Source organism: Malaya genurostris, chromosome 1, assembly GCF_030247185.1.
Source record: "Malaya genurostris strain Urasoe2022 chromosome 1, Malgen_1.1, whole genome shotgun sequence".
NCBI lineage: Eukaryota > Metazoa > Arthropoda > Insecta > Diptera > Culicidae > Malaya > Malaya genurostris.
Window position 1 is genome coordinate 126,197,640 of NC_080570.1, and position 26,740 is coordinate 126,224,379.

Here is a 26,740-nt window from a genome sequence, read left to right on the forward strand (position 1 = left end):
CAGACGTCAAACGTACAACAAGATATTACCGATTTCGCACTGGGTTGTCTTGATTATTCACCGTCGGTAGATTCGGTCTCACAGACAGCACTGTTGCTTTGTTACATGCATAATCACTTCACTTGTAACTGGAACCGCTAGAGATATTCCTACATTTGTATCAATTTTCGCTCATCGAATCACATAAATCTTCACCGTTTCTACTCGTTATATGATTTTAAGATATTCTTGCAGACTTTTAATGATTGGCGTATTTCCTCGTTGAACAGAGAAAGGATTTTTTTTTTCATTCACTACAACTGCACCCACTACCGTTTGACAATCGGTAAAATTTTTCCCAATTTTCTTTCGCCTCGCCCAGCTTTAATACATCTTATACTCCTCACAATCGGCAGCGACTTTCAGCCAACAGGTTATCCATTATGGTTCGATCAAATGTATCAATAACACACGAGTTGGTGGTTTTTGTTTCACACATAAAACGCTAAATTTACGCGAATCACTACCTCCTCCGATATGGGAACGCGCACGGATCGAAGTGACAACGAGAAATGATTGAAACACCAATATTCAACCAGACCCAAACCTAGAACGAGATGATGTAGGTTTTCCAATGAACCAACCAACCCAACCTACCCTTCTAACCGACGATGCTTTCTGAGCTGTGCCTGTTCGGTATGGAAAACACAAAACTTTTCACGAGTGTGTGTGTGTGCGTGTGAGTGGAAAACTCCGACTGACAAATGTGGCGCCTGCGTCCAGCGTTGAAAGCACGTGTTGGATCGAGCAGCCGAAAATGGATTGGCGGATAGGCCTTTTTCCGGCGGACGAAAAGTCTTCGAGCAATCGTATTCCAAAGATTACTGTTTGAAAGAGATTCATTCACCACAACAATAAAATGGTCGTTACTGATAGTCAAGTCACTTGTAAAATCTATCTCTCATTACCGAACCAAATCCAAGTGAGCAGAATTTAGTATGAATTCTGAATCAAAGCGGACTACCGGGCAACAACCGAATGAATTTCCCCACCAATCGATTGGTTCGGAAATCTTCTGGAATTGCGTAAAATAAACGAACGTCCGTTTATTCGTTTTGTAAACAATGTAAAAACAATATGTAAATATAAACCTTCAAGTCTTTCGAATATATGTATAGAACTAAGGCTTGTTTGCGACAACATCTAATCACCCGTATATCTCTGGAAACACTTCATCAACGTGTGAAATATTTTGAGACTGATGAAAATATGTCTGTTCATTGCGTAAAATCAATTTTTAGTGATACTTTAAGCTTTTAGAACGAAGATAGCGTTGAAAGAAGAGCAAGTGCGGTTGCAATAAAAATCCGGATCTGTCAATAAGAAAACATGCTAAATAAACTTGGTTTTCCTGTAGCACTGCCCATAACGTTCTTAAATATTTCGATTCACGTTTGACAACAGCCAAGAAGGCTGGAAGCGGAACAAGAAAGAATCTCAGAAGAACGTGAAAATGGAGTAAATATTGCAAAATAGACCAGATCTATCGGTACGTACTGTGGCTAAAAAAATGTCTCCAACTTTCGTGCACACTTTCGAGCACTTGCGCAATATAACATCGATAAGGTGAAAACTTTACCGAAACATAACGATAAACTAAATGTGACGACTAAAACCCGGGCTCGTAAGTGGTATCGTGAGTATTCGACGAAGTTTTCCTGCGTGATAATGGACGATGAAACTTAAGTGCCTAAATACTTTAAGCAGCTTCCCAGAATGTCTTTTTATACTGCCAGGCAAAGGAATGGCGTAAAGAAGCATTCTAGGACAAGTTTTCCAAAAAATATTTGGTTTGGAAGACAATATGCAGCTGTGCTAGAACAAGCCAAAGCTTCACCACTGCCGGAACGGTAAACAAGGTGAAGAATGCCTAACGAAGTGATTATCATCATTCTTACGCAGCTTATTCTGGCCTGGTTTGGCATCTTGTCACTTTGTCGCCAAAGATGTTTTGGAGTGGTATAAAGTGAACCTATCGAGCGGTATCTCGCATACATATGGCTGCCATATGGCTGACTAAACGCTGCCAGCAGACAAAATATGGCTGGCAGCCATTCAGGTGACCGACTGCCTCACCGCTGCCAGACATAACCATAAACGCAACCTTAAACCGCATCCACAAGGATTTTTTCACATTAAAATCTTTGACATTTTCAGCTAAGGCGAAAAGATGAAAACGCTCGGCTAACTAAGATACGGGCGACTATGTTTGGCCAAATTGGATCTGACAGCCGTCACTGAATCAGTTTTTTCAGCCGTCTGATGGCCATGCCTGCTCAGGTAGCCAAAAGGCCGTGCGGGATTGGGCTCTTGCAAAGAGAGAACTCTCTCAATATAAACAACAAGCCTCAACTATAGAAAAATAGGACAAAAACGGTTGCAGGGAAGTTTGCACAGTAGGGATGGTACTCGGAAGGTAAAGTATCGATACCTAGGGTATCGGGATACCAAAATTTTGGGTATCGATACAAGGTATCAAAAGGCAATAAAGTATCGATACCTGTAAGTATCAATTGATACTTGAGTAGCAGCGGGTTTTCCCATAAATTTGTTGTGAAACTAGTATACGCATATTTCTTGCCATATAGATTGCACTTCGCCTTTGGTGACTTTTGGTCCACGTCAAAGAATTTCACATTTCACTTATTTTCTCAAAAAAAAAACCATATCATAACCTTTATGTCCATACACGGATATTACACTAAAAGCCAATCACAGACTAACAGACATGACAGTATGAGTAAATTCTTATAAAAAATAATTTTTCGTGATGCACTAGCTCCACCTATATTGTACTGCGCGAACTATTTACTATCTGTACACCCCTTGTGTTATGTAAAAGTTTTTTTACTAGTTGGTTTCCCCTCATTTGTCAACACCGATCAGCTGCTTGCAGGGATGCCTGATTTCATCAAAATATTTGAAAATGAATCGTCACAATAAATTATTGGATTACGTTGATATTTAACTTTTTCGCGATGTTGGAAGGTAACCATTCATTTGACTCAACGTTGTTCATCTATACTATTTATTATTGTGTTGGTAGTTTTCACCCGAAATTATGTGGCGACAGACCAGAAGCAAGTAAATATTGTAATAAAACGGGTTCGATTTTGTCTTGCGTTGGAGGATGAGAAGTAGGCACAATTATGTATATAGTTTTGGCAATATGTATTAAATCTGTATCCTGCATGAAATTCGTATGGACGTATACAAATTAATACATTACAGGTAATTCTGTATGAATGGCAACTCTGTTGGTAAATGAAAAAAATAAACACAGTCTAGATGACAGACAGCATGTTTTTGATAGGGTAACGTGGCGCCATCATGACACATGTGAGTACTGTCCCAAATAAAGGAATATTCGAAATGACCGTTAGAATGATTGAAGAATATAATTTGAGTTTCCTGTCTGTTAGTCTGTGAGCCAATTCCTATTGAATATTTAGGAGATTCGTTGGTTTGTGCAAAAGCACATATTCTTTTTCTTCGGCTCGTCAGTGCTAATTTTGCGGTTTAAATTGAACTACTATTACTATTACCACGGGACCAGGGACGGACAGAACGGAAGCACCAGGCTTGCGCATGTATTGGTATGACGGGGAAAAATTCGTACTCGACAATCTCGCGTCGTTGAAATTCGTACTCGACAATCTCGCGTCGTCCCACAGGCGCACTGAGAGAGAGTGCAATGAGTGTGAAGTATTGAAATGTTTGAATACTCTGAGAGTATGGCCTTTATGTGCCTGTATTGTTGATGGTTTTCGCTCATTTCACTTTCTTTCAGTGCACTTGTGGGACGAAGCGAGATTGTCGAGAACAAATTTCAACAACGGCCAGTCCACGTCATACCAATCCATGTACGAGCCTGGCGCTTCGTCAAATCCGAAGAAAAAAAAAAGTTCAATTGGGGACGGGTATAGCGGGATGGGTTAGTCGATGCCTTTCACGCAGCCCACCTGGGTTCGATTCCCAACCCTGAACATAGTCTTAGAAAGTTTTTCTGGCCCGAAGAGGCGAATTACCTTAAGGTTAAAGCCTCTGTAATTGAAACAAAAAACTTTCCGTCGTAATGGGAATTGACTTTAATCCGTTGCGATACTGTAAGTATCGAGACCAAAAGTATCGATACTAACAGTATCGCTCTGATGCTATATCGACACCAAAAATACCCGATTCTTGAAAAAAAGTATCGATACCTCAAAGTATCGACTGGGTATCGGACATCCCTATTGCACAGATCCTAAAGGCTGAAGAAAGTTCGTAGTTTCTGTATGCATCCTACTAAAGTAACTGTAACTAGTTCAAATATGATTTACTTATAACAATTACACGAATAAAATGCATCTGGGAATGAACTAACATCAAATTTTTTGATTCCAAATTTAATCTTTCCAAATTTGCCATGAACAAGCCTTAGAGACTAGTTTTTTCCTTAAATTTCAACGTGAACGGTTCGAGCTTGTTGAAAACCAACAAAAACCCGCTTGTGAGAAATCCTGGGAACCGTCAGAAGGCTGGCTGCTGTCAAAATTGCCCAGGTACGTGTCTTGTTTATTTCTCTCTTCCTTCTTTTCATATTTTTATTCGACTTCATTTGATATTCGTCAATCCCACAGGTACATACAAAATCGAATCTTGAGACGAGGTTATCGAGATTGAAATATGGGTATGTTTGATAGTGAGAAAGCAATGTTATTGGCAAGACCATTTTCCATAATTAGTACATATGAAGGGCAATAACTTATATGTACTCTTTAATGAAAAAATAAGACCAAGACGCTAAAAATGTAGAACCGATTCAAAACTGTTGTGCCAATCTTGTAGGGCAAGAATCCGACAGAAACAGAACCGATAACAATGTTGCAACAATGCAACAACCGTTTCCGACAGAGAATTTCGCCTAGAGGTTATAAACGGTTCTTCTTGCCATACAAAATTGGCAGAACCGTTTTGAATCGGTTCTACATTTTAAGTGTCTTAGTTTTATTTTTTCAATAAGAGATACATATGAAAGGCAATAAGTTATTGCCCGACATATATACTAATCATGGAAAATGTTATTGTCAATAACATTGCTTTCTCACTACCAAACATACCCATATTTCAATCTCATTTACCTCGTCTCAAGATTCGTTTTTTGTACGTACATGCGGGATTGACGAATATCAAATGAAGTCGAATAAAAAAAAAAGAAAAAGGAGGGAAATGAACAAGACACGGTGGAATAATGACGCAGTTTCGCCTGGACAATTTTGACAGCAGCCGGAATGCAGCCAGCCTTTTGACGGTTGCCAGAATTCCTCACAAGCGGGTGGGAAGGCTTACTTTGGTTGATATCAAAATGAATCCCGAACCAAATCCGAGTGAGCGAAAAAAATTCATTCAGAATTCTTAATATAATACGAACATAAGCTGGTGAAATATACTGGAATTTAAAAAAAAAAAGGCTTACCTTACTTAGCATCGTTCATTCCTCTAGCTGTAGCAAATTCCAGATCGCGAGCGATGGATCTCCTATTTTCCTATTATTCGTCATAAGTTTTATGTCCCAGAAAAGGTTAGAATGCAAGAAACGTCAAAGACTACCCAAAAATACATGATTTGGTAAGCACTTTGCTCATGTGGAAAGCGGAGTACTTCATTTGTAACAAACCAGGACGATATATAAGGGAATACCTCCAAAAGAGTCCACTTCCATTTCTGTTGTCACAAAATGGTCCGACGCCTTTGTTGCCGAATTTAGCCTCGTGCCATTAATAGAAAGATGTTTAGGAGTAACACAAGGCCAATTTGGTGAACCTTGTGCCGAAGGACCTCAATCCACCCCGAGAGCACCGGAACTATGGCCAATTGAGAAGTACAGAACGATCAAGAAGCAAACGAAATAGTACTGGGAAACGGAACGTCTCAACAGCATGATAGCCACCATTGCCGGCCGCCCATCTCCATCGTTCACAGGGAAGAAAAAGAAGCAGAGGAAATGTTGCTGCATAATCTACTTTCCAGAAGGACGACGATTCATCATTCTCTACCATAACAGATCGGCTGAAAAGTTCGTATCGTTTCTATGAGAGGGCGCCACTAGAATTAAATCCATACCATTTTCAGTTAGTACCAACCTTCAAAAGGTACTTGTATAAATTTGACAGCTGTCTGATTATTAGTTTGTGAGATATTGCATTTTGAGTGAAGCTACTTTTGTTATTGTGAAAAAATGGAAAAAAAGGAATTTCGTGTGTTGATGAAACACTACTTTTTGAAGGAAAAAAGTGCCGCCGATACCAAAAAATGGCTTGATGAGTGTTATCCATACTCTGCACCGGGCGAAGCAACAATTCGTAAGTGGTTTGAAAAATTTCGTACTGGTCATATGAGCACCGAAGACGATGAACGCAGTGGACGTCCAAAAGAGGCTGTTACCGATGAAAACGTGAAAAAAATCCACAAAATGATTTTCAATGACCGTAAAGTGAAGTTGATCGAGATAGCTGACACCCTAAAGATATCAAAGCAACGTGTTGGACATATTATTCACGAATATTTGGATATGAGAAAGCTTTGTGCAAAATGGGTGCCGCGTGAGCTCACAATCGATCAAAAACAACAACGAATTGATGATTCTGAGCAGTGTGAAATTGAACGAATTGGGCTTCGAATTGCTCCCTCATCCACCGTATTTTCCAGATTTGGCCCCCAGTGACTTTTTCCTGTTCTCAGACCTCAAGAGAATGCTCGCTGGTAAAAAATTTAGAAGCAATGAAGAGGTAATCGCTGAAACTGAGGCCTATTTTGAGGCAAAGGACAAATCGTACTACAAAAATGGTATCGAAAAGTTGGAAGTTGGAATGTCTATAATCGCTGTATCGCCTCTGATGGCAATTATGTTGAATAATAAAAACGAATTTGGCAAAAAAATGTGTGTTTCTATTAAACGATACGAACTTTTCAGCCGAACTGTTAAGTGTCACGGAGTAAGAGTTTTCGGTAGGCATGAGGTCTAGGATTCGCTCTACGCTAGCGAAACGACTATGGTATAAGATGAAAACAAGAATGTAAAGAATGAAAAATAAGCAATCTTACCGTTTAGTCCAGTCACATCGGGAGTCCAATTTCCATGATCACTAGTTCCATGTATTCACTTCATGAGTCAGTCTATACGAATCCAACATAGGTTTCGTAACTTTTCGTTCGAATCACGTGTCTCCACACGAAAAATACCACTTAGCATAAAATCACAATCAAAAAGACTTCATCGATCGTTTTCCATTTTTTTTAAATAATCGAAAAGTCTGCGTCCGTGGCCGAACATGATTTGCCGCCCATCGTTGGTTTATTGGTGATAAAAAAATGGTGGTTTGCCGCCGCTTAACACAAACGGTTTTGTGCCTGTCAAAACCGAAATGATAAACTGTACTCTTGTTTGTGTCACCTTTGCAGTTATTGTGCTTTAGAATGGGAACGAATGTGATCAAGTCTGTCAATTATGAGGAATAAGGGTCTGATTGGTGCCTGAGCGTAACTAACATGTGATTGACACACTGCTCTAAGCGTCGGACCATACATTAAGCCAGAATTATTAAGAACCATTTCTAATCGGCATTGAATCGACACGAATTCATTTTCGATCTCAACTGTTGTAGAATTCATACATTTGATAGCAGTAGAGATCGAAACTGGATTGATCTTAACATAATTTCAATATTAAATGAAAATTCCATTTTTAATTTATTTTTCGCAAAGAGTAATAATAAACTCCTATTTCAGTATAATAGAGTGTGAGTGTAACGATTTGTCTATAGTTTATAGTCAACTGTGGCATCTAACTGACAATTCATGAGTTGATATTTGAGTAATTATTATGATTGCCGAAAAGTGTCTGAAAATTACTTTTCTTAGGTGTGTTATATTTTGCAGTTCTAATAGAAAATTTACTATATAAAAATGTTAAAAAACAGCCCAGTAAGAAGTTCAACAGAAATGTTCAATGTTGTTCCTGCACAGGTCCCTCGGATGGTTCAGTCCATTAATCCCCCAAACACGGGTCCTGTATGGAACCAACATTGAACGATTTTTATACACGTCTTGTGCTTGAACGTCTTACTGGAAAGCAAGAACTTTTCTAGTCAACTATGGCAAACCGGTTCAAAGAGGGTGATGGGGGAAAGGTTACAACTTCAACGATCGGAGCTTTTGCCATCGATGGGGCAACGGTGGAGTAGTTGGAGACAAAAGAAAAACACAAAACTCACACTACCGTACCGGGCACAACTAAAAGGGACTACCACAGCCAATACAAACAATCATTATCTGTTACTGCTCTCGGTTGGTTGCAACTCATTTGCTAAAAATTTGAGTTTATCACCTTCACTGGGAAGATCGTTTCCGATCGAGACACGTCGTCAGTACAGTAGCAGCAATAGTGGCATTGGGTCACCAGAAGTAACTGTTTCCAAAAACTCACAAACACGCCAGAAGCGAAAAATGGTAAGCAACAAGTGGTTCGAGTTATTGATTTTTAATTGAGCTGTTTCTGCTTTTGATACGATGAAGTAAATGGCGATTTTAAATGCTGTTTCGTTATGCGACCTTGAAAAATTTCTTAAAAACAAGATTTCTGCTATCAATTGCAAAGCGTTATTCGTGTTTCATAACTTTAAAATAAGAGCGAAATCTATGCCGTTTTTTATATGTTTTTTTTTGCTGAAACAGACTATTCGACCGAAACAACCGTACTTTTGACAGGTGTTGGATCTCAAACTGGGTTAATTTTCCGCGATGAGTATATAGGATTTTTGTTGCATTCATTTGCAATAAGTATAAATCGGTCGTTTTCGCTTTTGTATTTCGCCGGTATAAAAAAACTTGATTTATTTTCGTTCTTATTTTAAATAGTCATGTTATCTATTTATTTTGTATAAAGTGCAAGATTCAGGTTTTCATTGAATGTTATCTGTATGTCTGTTTAGGTTGTAAAATTGACAGAGGACCAACGAAAAGAGTTGCTGCAGCCGTTGTTGAATGACGGATGGACTATGGTAGAAGGACGCGACGCCATTTACAAAGAGTTTTTGTTCAAGGACTTCAATGAAGCGTTCGGTTTTATGACTCGCGTGGCGTTGAAAGCCGATAAGATGGATCATCATCCGGAATGGTTTAATGTGTACAACAAAGTGCAGGTCACCCTGGCCACACACGATTGTAGTGGTCTGAGCGAACGGGATGTGCAATTGGCCAAATTCATGGAGAAAGCTGTTAAAAACATTTGAAAAATACTCGTTTTACCTGTATAATATTCAGTCAAGCTTAAAATTGAATAAAATTCACAACTTTGGTTAAATTTATAACATGGATTTACTCAATATCTCATAAGCAGCATTGTCTGATTTATCAGGTGAAGTTTCATCAACATCATAGCTAAAACGAAGAAAAATCACAAATGTATCATTTCGCATATACATTCTATAAAATGCTTACCCTAACTTCTGATAAAACCTAACACCGTCGTCGTTGTTTTTCAGTACTGTCAGAACTAACCGTTCCATTCCGTAGTGCTGGGCCATCTTTTCCAGTGCTCGCATCATGAAACCTCCGAGCCCCTTTCTCTGGTACTCTGATTCAACCTGCATTTCGTAGCAATATAAAACACACCGCCCGTAGTCCAAATCAAATCGAAACATCGAATAGGCCGCTGGTTTTCTGGTCTTCCGATCAACAGCGACCAGGTATCGAGCCCAGGCTTTATTTAGATCCGATTGTTTCACTTTCGGCTGCCATCCAAGGCTGCAGCTTTTGTACTGAGGACCGACATTCTTCTCTGCCAGTTTAAAAGCCCATTTGAGCGTTTTGGGCTCCATGTCGGCTTTGCGACGGCAGTATAAATCGAACTCACATCCGGTCACATCGTACTTACAGAACTCCGAGTGTTCGGCCATCGGATTAAGCTGCCGATTAGCTTTTTCGATAGCCTTCTGCTGAGCGGTAGCAGACATTCCGGAATCATTACAGTTGGTGATTTCCTCCAAAGCAGACATTTCGATACTATTTGTTTCCTGCTAATTGTTTACTTATTTTACTAATTATAATTTTGTGATCCTGTGTGACGCTTTGACGTGAAAATGATCCTGGCGCGAAATGATTACTATGTATGTGTATACGATATGTACACATTAAAAGATTGTTTAGGTTTGTTATGCTCATGCAGATGTCGTTCTATGCTAAAAGTACAGGCTGAACATCAAGCATAACTTCAGAACGTAGAGAGCAAGATAATGTAATGGGCGGGTGACGGGGGATTTTTTCAATTATGCCGAGAAATTAACCGTCCGAATTTTTATTCACATTTTAAAATTTCATTCCATGTTATGTCACTGCAACGTGTAATTCTTTTGTTCGAAAATGCCCTATCGATTAACTATTTTTTCCGATGCAAATGTTAGAAATTGGGTTTTACATCTTTGACTCTTTGACTTCTTGACTCTTTGACTTTGATTTCAAAAAAAAAAAAAAGATGAAAAATGAACAACCACACGCAAGATGAAAATCATATACAAGCTCTGATTGAGATTAGTTTTGCGTATATGTAATGTTGAATTTTTGCATGCTAAATGTTAATGTTCTTATATCTGTTCATTTCATATAATTGTTTTTCGAAAAATAAAGAAAACATCACACACTGACTTAGAGATTTATGAGGCGGTCAAAATTATGTAGACTCAGCAAAAAATATATTTTTAAAGCAAGGTTCTCAACCCGGCTTATAATTTTTTACCTTGCGGAGACCAACATTTGCCCCTTCTCCTTCCTCAAGAGTTTTTTCACCGTTTCGGGATATATTGTGTCCAATCCAATTGTAACAGCCATTTGGAATTTTTTTGATAAGTTGCACAATTATTATAGTTACGTTTCCATTTACATGACGATGGGAAATGTTTTGCAGAAGTTATATAACTGCTAGTGCAATGTAAGAAAGTTGGTGATGTGTTGCACAATTGTTTTAGATGTGCTCAAAGTTGTTCTACAGTGATTTTTTAAAGAGTTCTGTGAAACTTAACAGTGATAAGTTGCACCACATATTTTACTACGTTTAAAATCTTTCTAAACATATCCAACAGAAATAACAGTTCTAAAACAACTATGGAACATCTTGAAATATGTTATGCTATGAATACAAATAAAACTGAGATGCTTCTTTCACACTTCCGAATATAGATAATCGTTCGTATTAGTCGATTGACTGTGGGTATATTGCAATTTTTACTATCTCGCTCCCAGAATTGTAATGGTGCAATGTGTAGAGTTCAGATTTGAATAATAATATCAAGTTATGTAACAAAAGCAAAAATAATATTAAATAAAATACCATTGAACAAAAATATAGGCACACGCGTTCCTTACTGAAAAAGAAAAGAAACCTTTCTTTTTCGTCTCCAGCGGCAGTACTGCCCTATATAGTAAACAAAGTAGTATTACCCAACGTCGCTATAAAAGTCTTGAACGCTCAGGCTATTAGTTCATTCGATATTCGGACGTGGTGGTGAGTAGTTCTCTCCCAGCAACAGCAGCGAGCTTTCTATCGCTCTATATCTATTAATCGATTCGATATTCGGACGTGGTGTTGAGCAGTTCCCTCTCTCAGCAACAGCACTAAGCGTTCTACGTGATTATAAAGTCTCAAACGCTCAGGCTGTTATTCCATTTCGATATTCGGACGTTGCGATTAAATCAGTACCATGGAGTCTCTTGGAGCGACATCGCGTGAAAATCATGACACAATGGTCATTCAGTTCCAATATCTAGTTCCAGAATCGGAGATCTGAGTTTAGTTCCAGCATGATTTTGGGAATAAAATTATGGAATTTGATTTAAGACATTGAGTTTAGTACACAAATCCTAGTTCAGCTGTCAGATTCAAAATTCAGGTTTAAAGTACAACTCTACATTACAAGCAAGCAAGATGAGTTCTCCTCATTGTTTCTAATAATTTGAGAAAAATTAATTTCTATAACAAAACAACAACAGATATACAGGCTCGTGTACGAGGGATGTTACCCAAGTAACCACGACGCACTATAACTTTACATTAATTCAGCTTCAAAAATTCGCGTAAAATTTGATTAAATGCAGCGGAGTTACACATGTTTTTACAATGCTATTATGAAGCTGAAAAGGGCAATTATTAGACTCTTATAGGATTATTACTCTTATAGTTATTATTAAAGTTTCGCTGCTTCAAAATATAGCATTGAATGTCGATATATAGCACGGCGGTAGGTTGTTAATTTAATGCACATTGCTTTAAAGTATGTAGGATTAGTGTAATTATACATTAACAATGTATAAATAGAGCTGTAAATGGGCAATGATATAATTCATATGGTTACTTGTATAATATGCTCGGAAATACAAAATAGGAAACAATATATCACATGAAGAAAATACTGTTAAATACATACACCGCGGAATGGATGCACTTACATGTCATTTATAGTAGGAACACAATTCGATTTTTCGCATAAAATCATATTTTGCCTACAACGAAAGTAATGGCTCAATAAAACATTGAATATTTTAAGAAATATATCACGCGATTTTTGGTAACGGCCAAAAAGCCACTTTTTAACTTACACTTTCGAAAAAATTGCAGGTGAGAAATTTAACACCAGACGAAAGAAAAAACTTTTCTCTACCGTTTACTATTATAACTTACTCTCAGCGAGTGCCGAGTCATTCGAAATTACTTTTCAAAGTAAATGTTATAATGGCTTATTCGCCGTTAGAAAAAAAAACGCGGGATATCATACCGGAATCCAATTAATTTCGTACAGTAGATGAATTTGATGAATAACCGAATTTCGGTTGTTTCCAAGCTGTTTACCAAGATTCCAGTTAGTCGATGTCATTTATTTGCTGATTCTGGCAAAATGACCAACTGCTGGTAAACACGGTAATTTACAAAACCGAATATCAGTATAACATTTTGAATTGAGCTTGAGCTTGAGCGGGCCACCCCTGGTTGCTACTCCGTTACTACAAAAACTTCCTTATTTTTTCTAAAAGGAATGACCTACTACAAAATAAACGAATGAATAAGATCCAGACAAAATAGTCGATTCACTGTAGTGACATATTCTAAAAATTAGATCGAATCATCTTAAATCACCAAACAAAGGTCTACAGATTTCACGCGCGTCTTGATTGTTTATTATTTTAATTATTTATTAAATTTAATAACAGGGATTGGCAACCGGCTGTTATTAACCGTGTAATATTAAAGGATTTGCGCAATAGTTGATTTTTATGATTCAATTAAAAGGAAAACTAAAAACTCCTGCAATTGTCGGCTTTTACGACATGGAAGCAGAAACCCAGTGGATCTATTCTTGGTTTATTTTTTCAGCCGGATTCCACACGGCATCTAGGCTGGTTCTGTCCGGAGAAAGCTAATAGGTACTATCAATCTCCTAGTGGATCCCAGCCCCCAAATATCAGTATAACATTTTGAATTGCCGAGAAATCGGAAATACTAAACCGAGAGTTTTAGACAAATCTATCTTAGCCGAATTTTTAGTAAAATATGGCTTTGCCGTTCGTTTTTTGCATCTTTTATAGCCGAGATCAAAATGAAATTTTATATTGTTGGCGAAATGTAGAAAGAATTATGTCGATGCGTTAAATACAACCCCAGATATTCACGATTAAGTTCTTCCCATTCTTCCATATGGTGAATTCTTGAAAAGCGTCCCTTAGTGAAGTAAGACATTTTCACTTCAAAAAGAAGTCAAATTTAATAAATGAAGAAATGACGTTGAAGAGTGGAATAATCTTCGAAACTCGACATGATGTACTTTATTTCGATTACATCCGAAATATGGCCAAAATACCTCCGTTGCTACTCTAGATCCCACATTATCGAAATGACGGAATGCGTAATGAATTCTTACTCGATTGCATGATTTTTCAGTGCTCGATCGGTTCAGTGCTAGAATTTTCGCTTGAGTTGGCTGCTCGATCAACTCGATTGACAGTGACATTATGAATGTCATTGAATATTCGCTCATTTTATGTTAGTGTTAGTGTGAGATTTAGGCACCTTAAGCCTTTTCACTACACTCCAGCTAGAGGAATGGATGATGCTGACTAAGGTAGGCCGTTTTGTTAATTTCCAGCAAATTTCAACAGTTTATATTGGAATTTTAAGAAGAACTGGCTATTTATTAGTTCTGTATATCCGAAAAACATGAAGATTTTAATTTGTATATTCAGTTTTGTAATGTTTTCATTTAAAATTAACTGAAAATCAGCACGAAAACGTGCAAAATCGGAAAAGAAGAAGAAGAAGACGAATTGACAATTCAGTCCGCATCTTCTCACTCAATTCCGATAGATTTCCGAATCAACCGGTTATAGGCGAAATTCATTCGGAATCGGTTGTTGCACTGGAGTTGGAATTGATTCGGAATTCCACATCATTTCCACATGGAATTTCGAATGAAAATTTCTCGCCGATTCGGAATCCATTCGGATTTGATAATGCAAATTATTCTGTTTGCTAAAAAAATATCAGCAACACTGTTTTATGCTGCAGACGCCAGTGTTTTCAAATATTACTGTCATTGGTACGTCAACAAGATCGATTCAGTGTGTGGTTGTGGGTCGTATCGGTCGTATCGTGTGGCGATTGATTTGTGCGTCGTGGTCCTCGTCGATTCGAGTATATAGTGGCCATTAAACTGAGGAAGTTTTTTTTCTTCAACCTATGAACCATTCCCGTACGGTGTTAATGGATAGTGAAAACCATCGATACTGACAAGTATATCTTCAGAACGGTATGCGTTAAGTCAGTTTTTGCAATTTTAATTACCACGGATCACTTAATAACTTGCTGCAGCTCGGGTGACCAAAGGTTGAAATATTCTGTGATTTTTCTGTTGGTCTCAGCGAATAGATTGATACCAACTAATCACCTGCTAAGCTGAGCAAGCAATAAAGTGCGATCGGCGTGGAGAAGAAAACGGAGAAGCATACCGAAGTTCGATTATACAAGTGCTGTGTCACCCTTCCGGTAGGGAACTGTGGCGGATACGGTTTGTTCAATTTTTTTGTCCGTAATAAATTTGAATTTGAGCCGTAGAAGGCTAAGGATTTGAAGGTTCAACAGTTGCATTAGAAGTGGTAGCAAAAGATGGCACCAAGTCTGAGCAAGATTGCTTCTAATCAGAACTTGGCAATAGCAATAGCAGGTTGTTCCGCCGCTACGTGGATTATCTTGTACGGCAAACAAATTCACAAGGCACGGTAAGTTTCCAGTTTTATCTGCTTTCGTTTGTCTATCGCAAGATGGGTGTGTATTGTGCAATTCTTAGACAGCTGCTGCTGCTGCTACGCGGAAAGAAGGCTGGGTGGGAAAAATCCAAGTGCTTAACATGTGTTGGCTAGTTTGTAGTCCATTCCATAGTCAATCTTATCTTCTGTTGGTATCGTTAAAAAGTCGAATTGACCGATCCATCTGGGAGAGGCACCTGCCAACAGTAACCGTGGCCCTTCATAGCTTGCTGCCATTAATACGACTAGTGATTCGTTTGCTCTTTATAATCATTTCGATTGTTTCGTTTTTTCCTTGTTTCACAGCAAGCAGCGACCCGAGGATGAAATTCAGTACTTTATCAGTGACAAGAAGGAAAAGCGAACAACCAAAGCGCACGTGAACTCACTGTTTTTTAAGCAGTTGCGCGCACTACTAAGTAAGTATATCATTATTATTATTATTATTTTATTTCGATTCTTTCTCTGGTTCAAAAGGTGATGTAGAATCGTTTAAGCTAGTTGCGTAGTAGCTGCGATTCGAGTTGTTTTGAGGTATATTTTGCATAGATATTAGTTTCAGGTTGGTAGTTTTTGGTTGACATTCATTTCTCACAATCTTTACCTGTTAGCTGCGCTGCGGTCTTGTATTCGCCATCGTTAATCGAACGGCTTGAATTTTCCACTAGTTGATTCGCAGTTTGTACGACGTTATCCTACATTCAGGTTCCCTGATTTTGTATTGCATCCTTCAGAACTTTTTAATATTTTTGTGATATTGCCATGCTGTCATCTGGAAAGTTGTCTTATGGCGTTTTCGTTTTTGATTTGCACTACACCGGTGCAGTGCTACACTGAGGCATGAATAAACGAACAAAAATGACGAAAACATAAACAGTAACCATTGACTACAATGAACGATTCCATTGCACAGAGCTACACCAAACTTTTGATGAGTGCTACACCAGTGGTATCGGGGCAGAAAAAGTGTAGCACTGGTGTAGTGCAATTGGCAAAAACGGACGGTTTCAGTGCAGCTTTCGCTACACCGGTGTAGTGCAATTTAAAAACGAAAACGACATTACTTTCACGGCTAATTTTGAAGCGCCGTAATGATTCGTTTTGTTTACTTGGTTTTTGCAACTAACACCCATATAATCAGCTGTTTGCAGTAGTCTTTTGAACAACATGAATATAATAAAAATGATAATGGACGGTGCATCAACGACCGCGTATTGCAACGTATATCAGCCGGTGCTCAAGGGCATTATAATTCAATCTTGTATTCCTCTTCAAACTAGCCCTGCACTTAGCAGCTGCTTTGAAGAAAAAAAAGTCATCGCTCACTGTAGCAGGTTCCGACAGCAATACAGGCGGAATGGAATCGCGAAATCGAGAAAAGATTGCATCAGAGAAAAGTTCCGGTTCGTTAGAAAAGTATGGTCACTCTAGCGCGAATACGACACCAACTGGTTTTGTGCAATAAGCGCTCATTAGTACCTATTTATTGACTTCCCTGTATGGAAAATTTGACGATGTAAAAATTGCGTGTGCATCAGAGTTGCTGATTTTTTGCAGTAATCCTATATCGATTTTTATTAATATATTTTTTTAAATAACTATTTATTGGAATATGAGTTAAAATTTAATTATTAAGTACTTAAGTTTACGTTTCGTCTTCGACTCATCAGTGCGTCAGAAGATTATGTTGAACTTTTGACGCAAACCCCCGAATCAACATAATCCGCTGAGCAAGCCACTTTTTTGTACACAAGAATTGTAACGTCTAAACTGACGGTACTGGCCGTACAGATTGTGGTAATTTGAAATGGAAAACAGTTTGCCTTTACCCATAAATTTAAATTGGGTGTTCAGCCACAAGTGGTGACTTTTCAGCCCTATTATAAAGGGTGATTTTTTAAGAGCTTGAGAACTTTTTTAAACAATAAAACGCATAAAATTTGCAAAATCTCATCGGTTCTTTATTTTAAACGTTAGATTGGTACATGACATTTACTTTTTGAAGATAATTTCATTTAAATGTTGACCGCGGCTGCGTCTTAGGTGGTCCATTCGGAAAGTCCAATTTTGGGCAACTTTGTCGAGCATTTCGGCCGGAATAGCCCGAATTTCTTCGGAAATGTTGTCTTCCAAAGCTGGAATAGTTACTGGCTTATTTCTGTAGACTTTAGACTTGACGTAGCCCCACAAAAAATAGTCTAAAGGCGTCAAATCGCATGATCTTGGTGGCCAACTTACCGGTCCATTTCTTGAGATGAATTGTTCTCCGAAGTTTTCCCTCAAAATGGCCATAGAATCGCGAGCTGTGTGGCATGTAGCGCCATCTTGTTGAAACCACATGTCTACCAAGTTCAGTTCTTCCATTTTTGGCAACAAAAAGTTTGTTAGCATCGAACGATAGCGATCGCCATTCACTGTAACGTTGCGTCCAACAGCATCTTTGAAAAAATACGGTCCAATGATTCCACCAGTGTACAAACCACACCAAACAGTGCAGTTTTCGGGATGCATGGGCAGTTCTTGAACGGCTTCTGGTTGCTCTTCACTCCAAATGCGGCAATTTTGCTTATTTACGTAGCCATTCAACCAGAAATGAGCCTCATCGCTGAACAAAATTTGTCGATAAAAAAGCGGATTTTCCGAATGGACCACCTAAAACGCAGCCGCGGTCAACATTTAAATGAAATTATCTTCAAAAAGTAAATGTCATGTACCAATCTAACGTTTAAAATAAAGAACCGATGAGATTTTGCAAATTTTATGCGTTTTATTGTTTAAAAAAGTTCTCAAGCTCTTAAAAAATCACCCTGTAAATATGATTTGGCTATTATCATGAGGACATCATTTGCTTCCGCAATTCTGAGATTTTTGTGTAGGGAAAATACTAAACCTACTTGTATTGTGTAATGGGGAAAAGGAACTTATATACTAACTTACTAACTAATACAGAGAACGAATCGATTCAATTGAAGATTGCATCGATTTTTGTCGGAATTTGCTTATAATATAATGTGACATTACATCTAATGGTTCCATATTTGTGAGTCTGTGTAACTCATTTGTACTAAACCAGGGAGGACGCTTCAAAATCATTTTCAGAATATTATTCTGAATCCTTTGAAGCGTTTTCTTCCTGGTGGAACAACAACTTGACCAAATTGGTACTGCATAAAGCATTGCTGATCTGAAATTTTTTTTTATAAATTAACAATTTGTTTTTTAGACAGAGCTTAGAATTTCTGTATATAAGAGGATATAAACATTTAATATATTTATTACACTTTGCCTGGATTCCTTCAATGTGATCCTTGAAAGTGAGTTTTTTGTCATACGTTAAACCTAAGTATTTAGCTTGGTCAGACCATGTCAATTCCAAACCATTCAATTTGAGAGTGTGATTATTGTTTGGTTTAAGAAAAGAAGCTCTTGGCTTGTGAGGAAAGATAATTAATTGCGTTTTTACTGCATTTGGTTTAATTTTCCATTTTGACAGATAATCACTAACAATATTTAAACTTCTTAGTAGGCGACTGCAGATCACTCTTCAATTTCTACCTGTGGCTAACAGACTTGTGTCGTCACAGAATAGCGATTTCTGACAACCAACGGGTAGATTTGGAAGATCAGAAGTGAAAATATTACACAAGATTGGAGCTACGCTCGAACCCTGCGGAACACCGGCTCGTGCGGGTTCAAGATTTAGATTTACATTTCTGATAGCTAACCTGAAGAGTACGATCAATTAAATAATTTTGAATCATTTTGATCAAATAAATAGGAAACTGGACATTTTTGCTATTAAACCTTTGTGCCAAACAATGTCGAATGCTTTTTCTATGTCTAGAAGAGCAACTCCAGTGGATAACCCAGAAGATTTATTTGCTCGTTTCTCTGACAAGTTGATGAGTAGTTGAATGTTCATGACGAAATCCAAACTGCTCTGGTAAAAAAATTGAATTCTCATTTATATGAGACATCATTCTCAACAAGATATTTTTCATTCCTTTCGTGACCGTCGTATCGATCGGATGGTAGTTTGCATTAGAGCAGCTGTGCGTTAATCCATTCTAATCCGTTTCAAGGTCATTTAATATCAGATCTTTTGTTCGTGAGCTTGTGCAGTAGATCAATACAGTATAAACAATAAATACCGTTAGACAGTGCCGGGTGCTATTGTGTTAAAACAATAAGAACAGTGAACCGACGTTTAGTGTGGTGCCGTGAACCGGTGCTGTGTGCATATTTATTCTCGGAGGTCGTTGTAACTAACGCTTGGCCTCAGCGGCCGAGTTGCTACGGATCATTAGCTAAGTATAATATTTTTTCCCTTCGTGTCCCTTTATCGTCTTATATTTTGACTCCCCCTATAATTTGCGCGGAACCTCAACCGCGCTATGGCAAGTCCATTAAATTCTCCCCTGCCCCCCGAAGATAAAATGGAAACAGATTTTAAATCTGCCCCAAATAGTAAGACTCACCGGGTTAAACAGTATCCCGAAGAGCCTTCACCCTCGGCCGGCCTTTATGTGGTTTATTTTCGGACCAAAGAGAAGAATAAACCGCTTAATATTTTGAAAATATCTAAAGACTTGGAGTCGAAATATACAACATTGAAATTTATTTCAAAAATTCGTCCCGATAAGCTCAGGGTCTCGTTGACCAGTCTGAAACATGCTAATGAGATCGCTCGAAACGATCACTTTACGCGGGACTACCGCGTTTATATACCAGCTCGCGAAGTCGAGATAGACGGAGTGATCACGGATCCAAGTCTGACATGCGAGGACATTCTCAAACATGGGGTCGGATGTTTTAAAGATCCCTTGCTTAAGAATGTCAAGATACTGGACTGCAAACGTTTGCATTCAGTATCGATCGCCGCGGATGGGACAAAGTCTTATCCCCACTCGGACTCGTATCGGGTGACCTTCTCCGGCTCGGCTTTGCCGAAATTCGTTCTCCTGGCCAGGGTTCGTCTACTTGTACGACTTTTCGTACCACGGGTAATGAATTGCACTAGTTGTCAACAACTAGGACACACAGCTTCCCATTGTGGAAATCGGCCCCGCTGCTCGAAGTGTGGAGAGAGTCATGCGGATGGCGTTTGCGACAGAGACATTGAAAAGTGTCTTTACTGTGGGGCGGCCCCGCATGACCTCACAGCATGTTCTGCGTATAAATTGCGTGGAGATCATTTGAAACGATCTCTCAAGCAACGATCAAACCGCTCGTTCGCAGAAATGCTGAAAATCGCCACACCACCTGAACAGAACCCCTACACCTGTTTGTCTGCGGACGATTGCGACTCTGACGATCCTCAAGAAGGTACATCTTCAACTGTCCCTCGTAGTTTTAGGAAGAGGAAAAATATATCATCTCCTAAACTCCCTAGAAAGGGTTCGAAGATATCTCTTGAAGGCCCTCCAAAAGTAACAGCAGAAGGAAGTGTTGGTAAAAAAAACGAAAAGAAGAAGCCAAAAGCTCCTAGTTCCGGAGACTTGAAATCGGAGAAAGAATATCCAACACTTCCGGGGACACCCAAAACCCCGAAAGTCCCCAAGGAACCAGAAAACACATCAAGTGCTGGACTTGTAAAATTCAGTGACATTGTGAACTTTATATTTTCCGTCTTCAACATTTCTGACCCCCTAAAAGGTATTTTGATGACTTTCCTGCCAAAAGTTAAAATGTTTTTGATGCAGCTGACTGCAAAATGGCCCCTCCTCTCAGCAATCGTTTCCTTCGATGGCTAATTTTTCGAACGAGGTCAAGGATTCGATCACTGTTTTACAGTGGAACTGTAGAAGTATCATTCCGAAAATAGATCCTTTTAAATACTTAGTAAATAATCTGAAATGTGACGCATTTGCATTGTGCGAAACTTGGTTAACTTCTGATGTATCACTAAACTTCCACGATTTTAACATTATTCGCCTGGATCGACATAATCCCTACGGAGGAGTACTTTTGGGGATCAAAAAGTGCTATTCCTTCTTTCGAATTAACCTCCCCTCGATATCAGGTATTGAAGTTGTCGCATGTCATGTCACAATTAAAGGCAAGGACCTTTGTATTGCTTCCATCTATATTCCCCCTAGAGCCTCAGTTGGGTACCACTGGCTCAGCAGTATCATGCAACTTCTTCCCGCACCGACGTTAGTTTTAGGAGACTTTAACTCTCACGGTGCGGGATGGGGTTGTCTTCATGATGATAACAGATCAGCTATGATCCATGATATTTGCGACAACTTCAATATGACAATCTTGAATACGGGAGAAATGACACGAATTCCCGCACCACCAGCAAGACCAAGTGCGCTGGACTTATCCCTCTGCTCGACATCGCTACGGTTGGATTGCACGTGGAAGGTAATCCCTGATCCCCACGGTAGCGATCATCTGCCTATCGTAATTTCAATCGCCAGCGGATTAAGACCATCGGAAACAATCAATGTTTTGTATGACCTCACACGAAATATTGATTGGAAATACTACGCAATATCGATATCTGAGAAACTAGAAACAACACAAGAACTTCCTCCGGAGGAAGAGTATACGTTTATGGCTGGCTTGATTCTCGACACTGCGATTCAAGCTCAGACGAAACGTATACCCGGCGCGAATACTAACATTCGTCCTCCCAACCCGTGGTGGGACAAAGAGTGCTCATCACTGAACGCGGAAAGATCTTTAGCATTCAAAAAGTTCAGAAAATATGGAACACCTGATAATTATAGAAATTACGCAGCGCTAGATAAGCAAATGAAGAACTTAGTTAAAGCAAAGAAACTAGGTTACTGGCGACGGTTTGTTGACGGATTAACAAAAGAAACATCGATGAGCACTCTTTGGAACACAGCCCGACGAATGCGCAACCAAAACACAACGAACGAAAGCGAGGAATATTCTAACCGCTGGATATTCGATTTCGCTAAAAAAGTATGTCCTGATTCTGTTCCGGAACAGAAGATATCCCGCGCCGCGACTTCGAATACAAACGAAACACCGTTTTCGATGGTAGAGTTCTCACTTGCGCTCTTGTCGTGTAACAATAAGGCCCCGGGGTTAGACAGAATTAAATTCAACTTGTTGAAAAAGCTTCCTGACTCTGCCAAAAGGCGCTTGCTGAATTTGTTTAACAAGTTCCTCGAGGGTAATATTGTTCCACACGACTGGAGACAAGTGAGAGTTATCGCCATTCAAAAACCTGGGAAACCAGCCTCCGATCACAATTCGTATCGGCCGATTGCTATGCTTTCCTGTATCCGGAAGTTGTTCGAAAAAATGATTCTCTTCCGTCTAGACAATTGGGTCGAGACTAATGGTTTACTTTCAGATACACAATTCGGCTTCCGCAGGGGTAAAGGAACGAACGATTGTCTTGCGTTGCTCTCAACCGAAATTCAAATGGCATTTGCTCGTAAAGAACAAATGGCATCAGTATTTCTAGATATCAAGGGGGCTTTTGATTCAGTTTCTATAAATATCCTATCTAAGAAGCTGCACCAGCATGGTCTTTCGCCGGTTTTGAATACCTTTTTACATAATCTATTGTCCGAGAAACACATGTATTTTGCACATGGTGATTTGTCGACAATACGATTCAGTTACATGGGTCTTCCTCAGGGCTCATGCTTAAGCCCCCTTTTATACAACTTTTACGTAAACAACATTGATGAATGTATCAACACATCTTGCACGCTAAGACAACTTGCCGACGACAGAGTTGTGTCCATTATAGGACCCAAAGCTGCCGATCTCCAAGGACCATTACAAGATACCCTCGACAACTTGTCGACATGGGCTCTTCAAATGGGTATCGAGTTCTCTACGGAAAAAACTGAGCTGGTCGTATTTTCAAGAAAGCGAGAACCAGCACAACTACAGCTTCAACTAGGGGGTGGAACCATAGCTCAGGTCTTCACATTTAAATATCTCGGGGTCTGGTTCGACTCCAAAGGCACCTGGGGATGTCACATTAGATATCTGAAACAAAAATGCCAGCAGAGAATCAATTTTCTTCGCACAATAACCGGAACTTGGTGGGGTGCAAACCCAGGAGACCTGATCAGGCTGTACCAAACAACGATATTGTCCGTAATGGAATATGGATGCTTCTGCTTCCGATCTGCCGCGAACACCCATTTCATTAAACTGGAAAGAATTCAGTATCGTTGTTTGCGTATTGCCTTAGGTTGCATGCAGTCGACTCATACGATGAGTCTCGAAGTGCTCGCGGGCGTCTTACCGTTGAAAAACCGATTCTGGGATCTCTCATATCGATTGCTAATCCGATGCGATATCTTAAATCCGATGGTGATTGAAAACTTCGAAAGGCTTGTCGAGCTCAATTCTCAGACCCGTTTTATGTCCTTGTATTTTGATTACATGGCTCAGAATATTAATCCTTCTTCGTTTGTTTCCAACCGTGCTCATTTCTTGGATACTACTAATTCTACTGTGTTTTTCGACACATCCATGAGAGAAGAAATTCGTGGAATTCCGGACCACGTGCGCCCTCAAGTGGCCCCAAATATTTTTTATAATAAATTTAGAACAGTCAACTGTGAAAAGATGTTTTACACTGACGGATCAAACATCAACAGGTCCACAGGCTTCGGAATCTTCAATCAGAACATCACCGCTTCGTACAAACTCAGTGATCCGGCTTCAGTCTACGTCGCAGAATTAGCTGCTATTCAGTACACCCTCGAGATCATTGAAACCTTGCCCAAAGACCATTACTTCATTGTCACGGACAGTCTAAGCTCAATAGAAGCTCTCCGGGCAATGAAGTCAGGAAAGTATCCCCCATATTTCCTGGGGAAAATACGGGAACATTTGAGAACTTTATCTGAACGGTCTTATTTAATATCGTTAGTCTGGGTCCCTTCGCATTGTTCCATTCCGGGCAATGAAAAGGCAGACTCATTGGCTAAGGTGGGCGCATTAGAAGGTGATATTTATGAAAGACCAATCTGCTTCAATGAATTTTTCAGTATCTCTCGTCAGAAAACTCTCGAAAGTTGGCAAACTTCATGGAGCAATGGCGAACTGGGACGATGGCTGCATTCCATTATCCCTAGGGTATCGACGAAACCTTGGTTCAGGGGGATGAACGTGAGTCGTGACTTCATTCGTGTGATGTCTCGGCTCATGTCAAACCATTACACCTTCAACGCGCACCTCCGGCGTATTGGAATCGTGGAGAGCGGTCTCTGCGCTTGTGGTGACGGTTATCAGGACATCGAGCATGTCGTATGGACGTGTACGGAGTATCGTGACGCCAGGTCTTTATTAAAGGACTCCCTAAGGGCCCGAGGTAGACCACCTGAAGTTCCGGTCCGAGATGTGTTGGCTAGTCGGGATATCTCTTATATGCTTCTTATATACCAGTACCTCAAACACATTAATATCCAAGTGTAATCTGTTATACCTCGCTCAGAAAGTATAATCTCCACCTACAGGTTCGACACTAACATCCGCTCGATTCTCTCGATCACCGTCCCTGTCCACCATCTTCATTGGAACTAACAAGATCTTTTTTTGTCACTAACTTTTCGTTCCCCCCTTCCATGTCTCTTCACCATCTCGATGGCAACTAATTAGATCTCTGTAGTTTTCAGACATTTTGTTTCCATACCCCCTATTTACCTCGGTTTTCACAATATTTACTTTTTTTATTTTCTCATCTCTTCGTAACATCACCATCACCGCCTACGGTCCTACGCTCCAGACGATGACCAGCATGCGGGCCACCCGCCGGGCCTTCGTAGCCTGGGGGTGTTTCCCGCGGACCCACACGAACCGAAAGGAAGCGGCCATATATAGCACCATTTGGAATTCATGCAATATTCAATTCACCGACACCTGCCGAATACCAGCTAAAAGCTTTTTTCAAAAATTCTAGACGACATAATCTAATAATACTATTCTAGTTTTAAGTTATTCGTTAATTAAGATTAGGAAATACCCTTGGCATCTTAGAGCTTAAGCAGTGTGCCTGAAAATATATATTATACTATTGAAAAAAAAAAACAAGATATTTTTTTCAAATAGTTTACTGATAGAAGAAAGTAAGCTAATTGGTCGATAACTTAATGTTTCTGCTGGGTTTTTATCAGGTTTGAGGATAGGAATTACTTTAGCGTTTTTCCATCTTTTTGGGAAGTAAGCTAATGAAAAACACTTGTTGAAAATTTTAACCAGAAGTCTCAAGGCAACATCGGGAAGATTTTTAATAAGAATATTAAAAATTCCATCATTACCAGGAGCCTTCATGTTTTTGAGTTTCCTAATAATTGTTTTAATTTCATCAAAATTCGTCTCAATAATGTCATCGTGTGATAACACTTGGGTTGAAATATGATCATATTTCAGTGAGACTTCATTTTCAATAGGACTCACAACGTTCAAATTAAAATTGTGTGCACTCTCGAACTGCTGAGCAAGTTTTTGAGCTTTTTCGCCATTCGTAAGAAGTATTTGATTTCCTTCCTTGAGAGCAGGAATTGGATTCTGAGGTTTCTTAAGAACCTTAGAAAGTTTCCAGAAAGGTTTAGAATATGGTTTAATTTGTTCTACTTCTATAGCGAAATTTTCATTTCGCAAAAGAGTAAATCTATGTTTAATTTCTTTTTGTAAATCCTTAACTATGTTTTTCATAGCAGGATCACGAGAACGTTGATATTGTCGTCGACGAACATTCTTCAACCGAATGAGCAGTTGAAGATTGTCATCGATGATAGGAGAATTTATTTTAGTTTGAGCTTTGGGAACTGAAAGATTTCTAGCTTCGATAATGAAATGATTCAAATTATCAATTGCTGTGTCGATGTCCGCAGAATTTTCTAAAATAGTTTCATGATCCACATGATTTTCAATGTGAGATCTGTAATCCAACCAATTAGCTCTATGATAGTTGAATATAGAACTAATAGGATTGATTATAGCTTCGTTGAAAAGTCTGAATGCTACAGGAAGATGATCTGAGTCAAAGTCAGCATGTGTAATCGGTTCACTACAAATGTGACTTTGATCTGTTAGAACCAGATCAATTGTAGACGGGTTTTTCACGGAAGCCAGCTGAGAGTTGATTATGAAGTATTTTACCATTACTGTTATTTTGCCTACAATTCCACTGGACATGCTTAGCATTTAAGTCCCCTATTACGAAAAATTTCGGTCGATATCTTGTGAGTTTGGAGAAGGAGAAGGTATCAAGTTCGAGCTCCGTATCAGGGGTTATTTCATAACTTTTCAAATGATATGTCGATTACTCATTTAAATCCATCTTGTCCGTTAGGGAAAGCCCGTATAGCGTCTCAGATTGAAAGCAGACAAAATAAGGCACTGCTCAGTATCAATTAACATT

At 39.1% G+C, this 26,740-nt stretch overlaps 3 protein-coding genes across 4 annotated transcripts in view; 2 read left to right on the forward strand and 1 right to left on the reverse strand.

Annotated features, from left to right (window-relative positions):
• The first annotated feature begins 7,863 nt into the window (after positions 1-7,863).
• On the forward strand, positions 7,864-9,389 carry LOC131425717 (pterin-4-alpha-carbinolamine dehydratase). Of its 2 annotated transcripts, none has more exons than XM_058587815.1 (3): positions 7,864-8,004; positions 8,169-8,529; positions 9,012-9,389. In XM_058587815.1, the coding sequence occupies exons 2-3, from the start codon at positions 8,200-8,202 to the stop codon at positions 9,309-9,311; spliced, it is 630 nt and encodes a 209-aa protein (XP_058443798.1). In that variant the 5' UTR covers positions 7,864-8,004; positions 8,169-8,199; the 3' UTR covers positions 9,312-9,389. The 2 variants fall into 2 exon arrangements, with proteins under 2 accessions (XP_058443798.1, XP_058443797.1); XM_058587814.1 differs by having other exon boundaries at positions 7,864-7,941.
• Positions 9,327-10,268, reverse strand: LOC131425718 (N-alpha-acetyltransferase 40). Its single transcript, XM_058587816.1, has 2 exons — positions 9,520-10,268; positions 9,327-9,459 (listed from the first exon to the last, which is right to left on the reverse strand). Exons 1-2 carry the CDS (start codon positions 10,074-10,076, stop codon positions 9,384-9,386), a joined length of 633 nt encoding a protein of 210 aa, XP_058443799.1. The 5' UTR covers positions 10,077-10,268; the 3' UTR covers positions 9,327-9,383.
• Positions 10,269-14,683: 4,415 nt separating this feature from the next.
• The window catches only part of LOC131425719 (ATP-binding cassette sub-family D member 3), a 28,277-nt gene continuing 16,220 nt past the window's right edge, over positions 14,684-26,740 (forward strand). The window contains exons 1-2 of the mRNA XM_058587817.1: positions 14,684-15,339; positions 15,673-15,785. Of these exons, the coding sequence (XP_058443800.1) occupies positions 15,227-15,339; positions 15,673-15,785 (226 nt within the window). The 5' untranslated portion in view covers positions 14,684-15,226. The remainder of the gene's footprint in view (positions 15,340-15,672; positions 15,786-26,740) is intronic.

Bases quoted from the DNA above. Each gene is read 5' to 3' on its own strand.
- LOC131425717 (XM_058587814.1), top strand. From the start codon at position 7,904: ATGATTGCCGAAAAGTGTCTGAAAATTACTTTTCTTAG. The intron at 7,942-8,168 runs GTGTGTTATATT...GAACTTTTCTAG, and splicing joins CTGAAAATTACTTTTCTTAG to TCAACTATGGCAAACCGGTT. The intron at 8,530-9,011 runs GTAAGCAACAAG...ATGTCTGTTTAG, and splicing joins CACGCCAGAAGCGAAAAATG to GTTGTAAAATTGACAGAGGA.
- LOC131425718 (XM_058587816.1), bottom strand. From the start codon at position 10,076: ATGTCTGCTTTGGAGGAAATCACCAACTGTAATGATTCCGGAATGTCT. The intron at 9,460-9,519 runs GTAAGCATTTTA...TCTTCGTTTTAG, and splicing joins AGGTTTTATCAGAAGTTAGG to CTATGATGTTGATGAAACTT.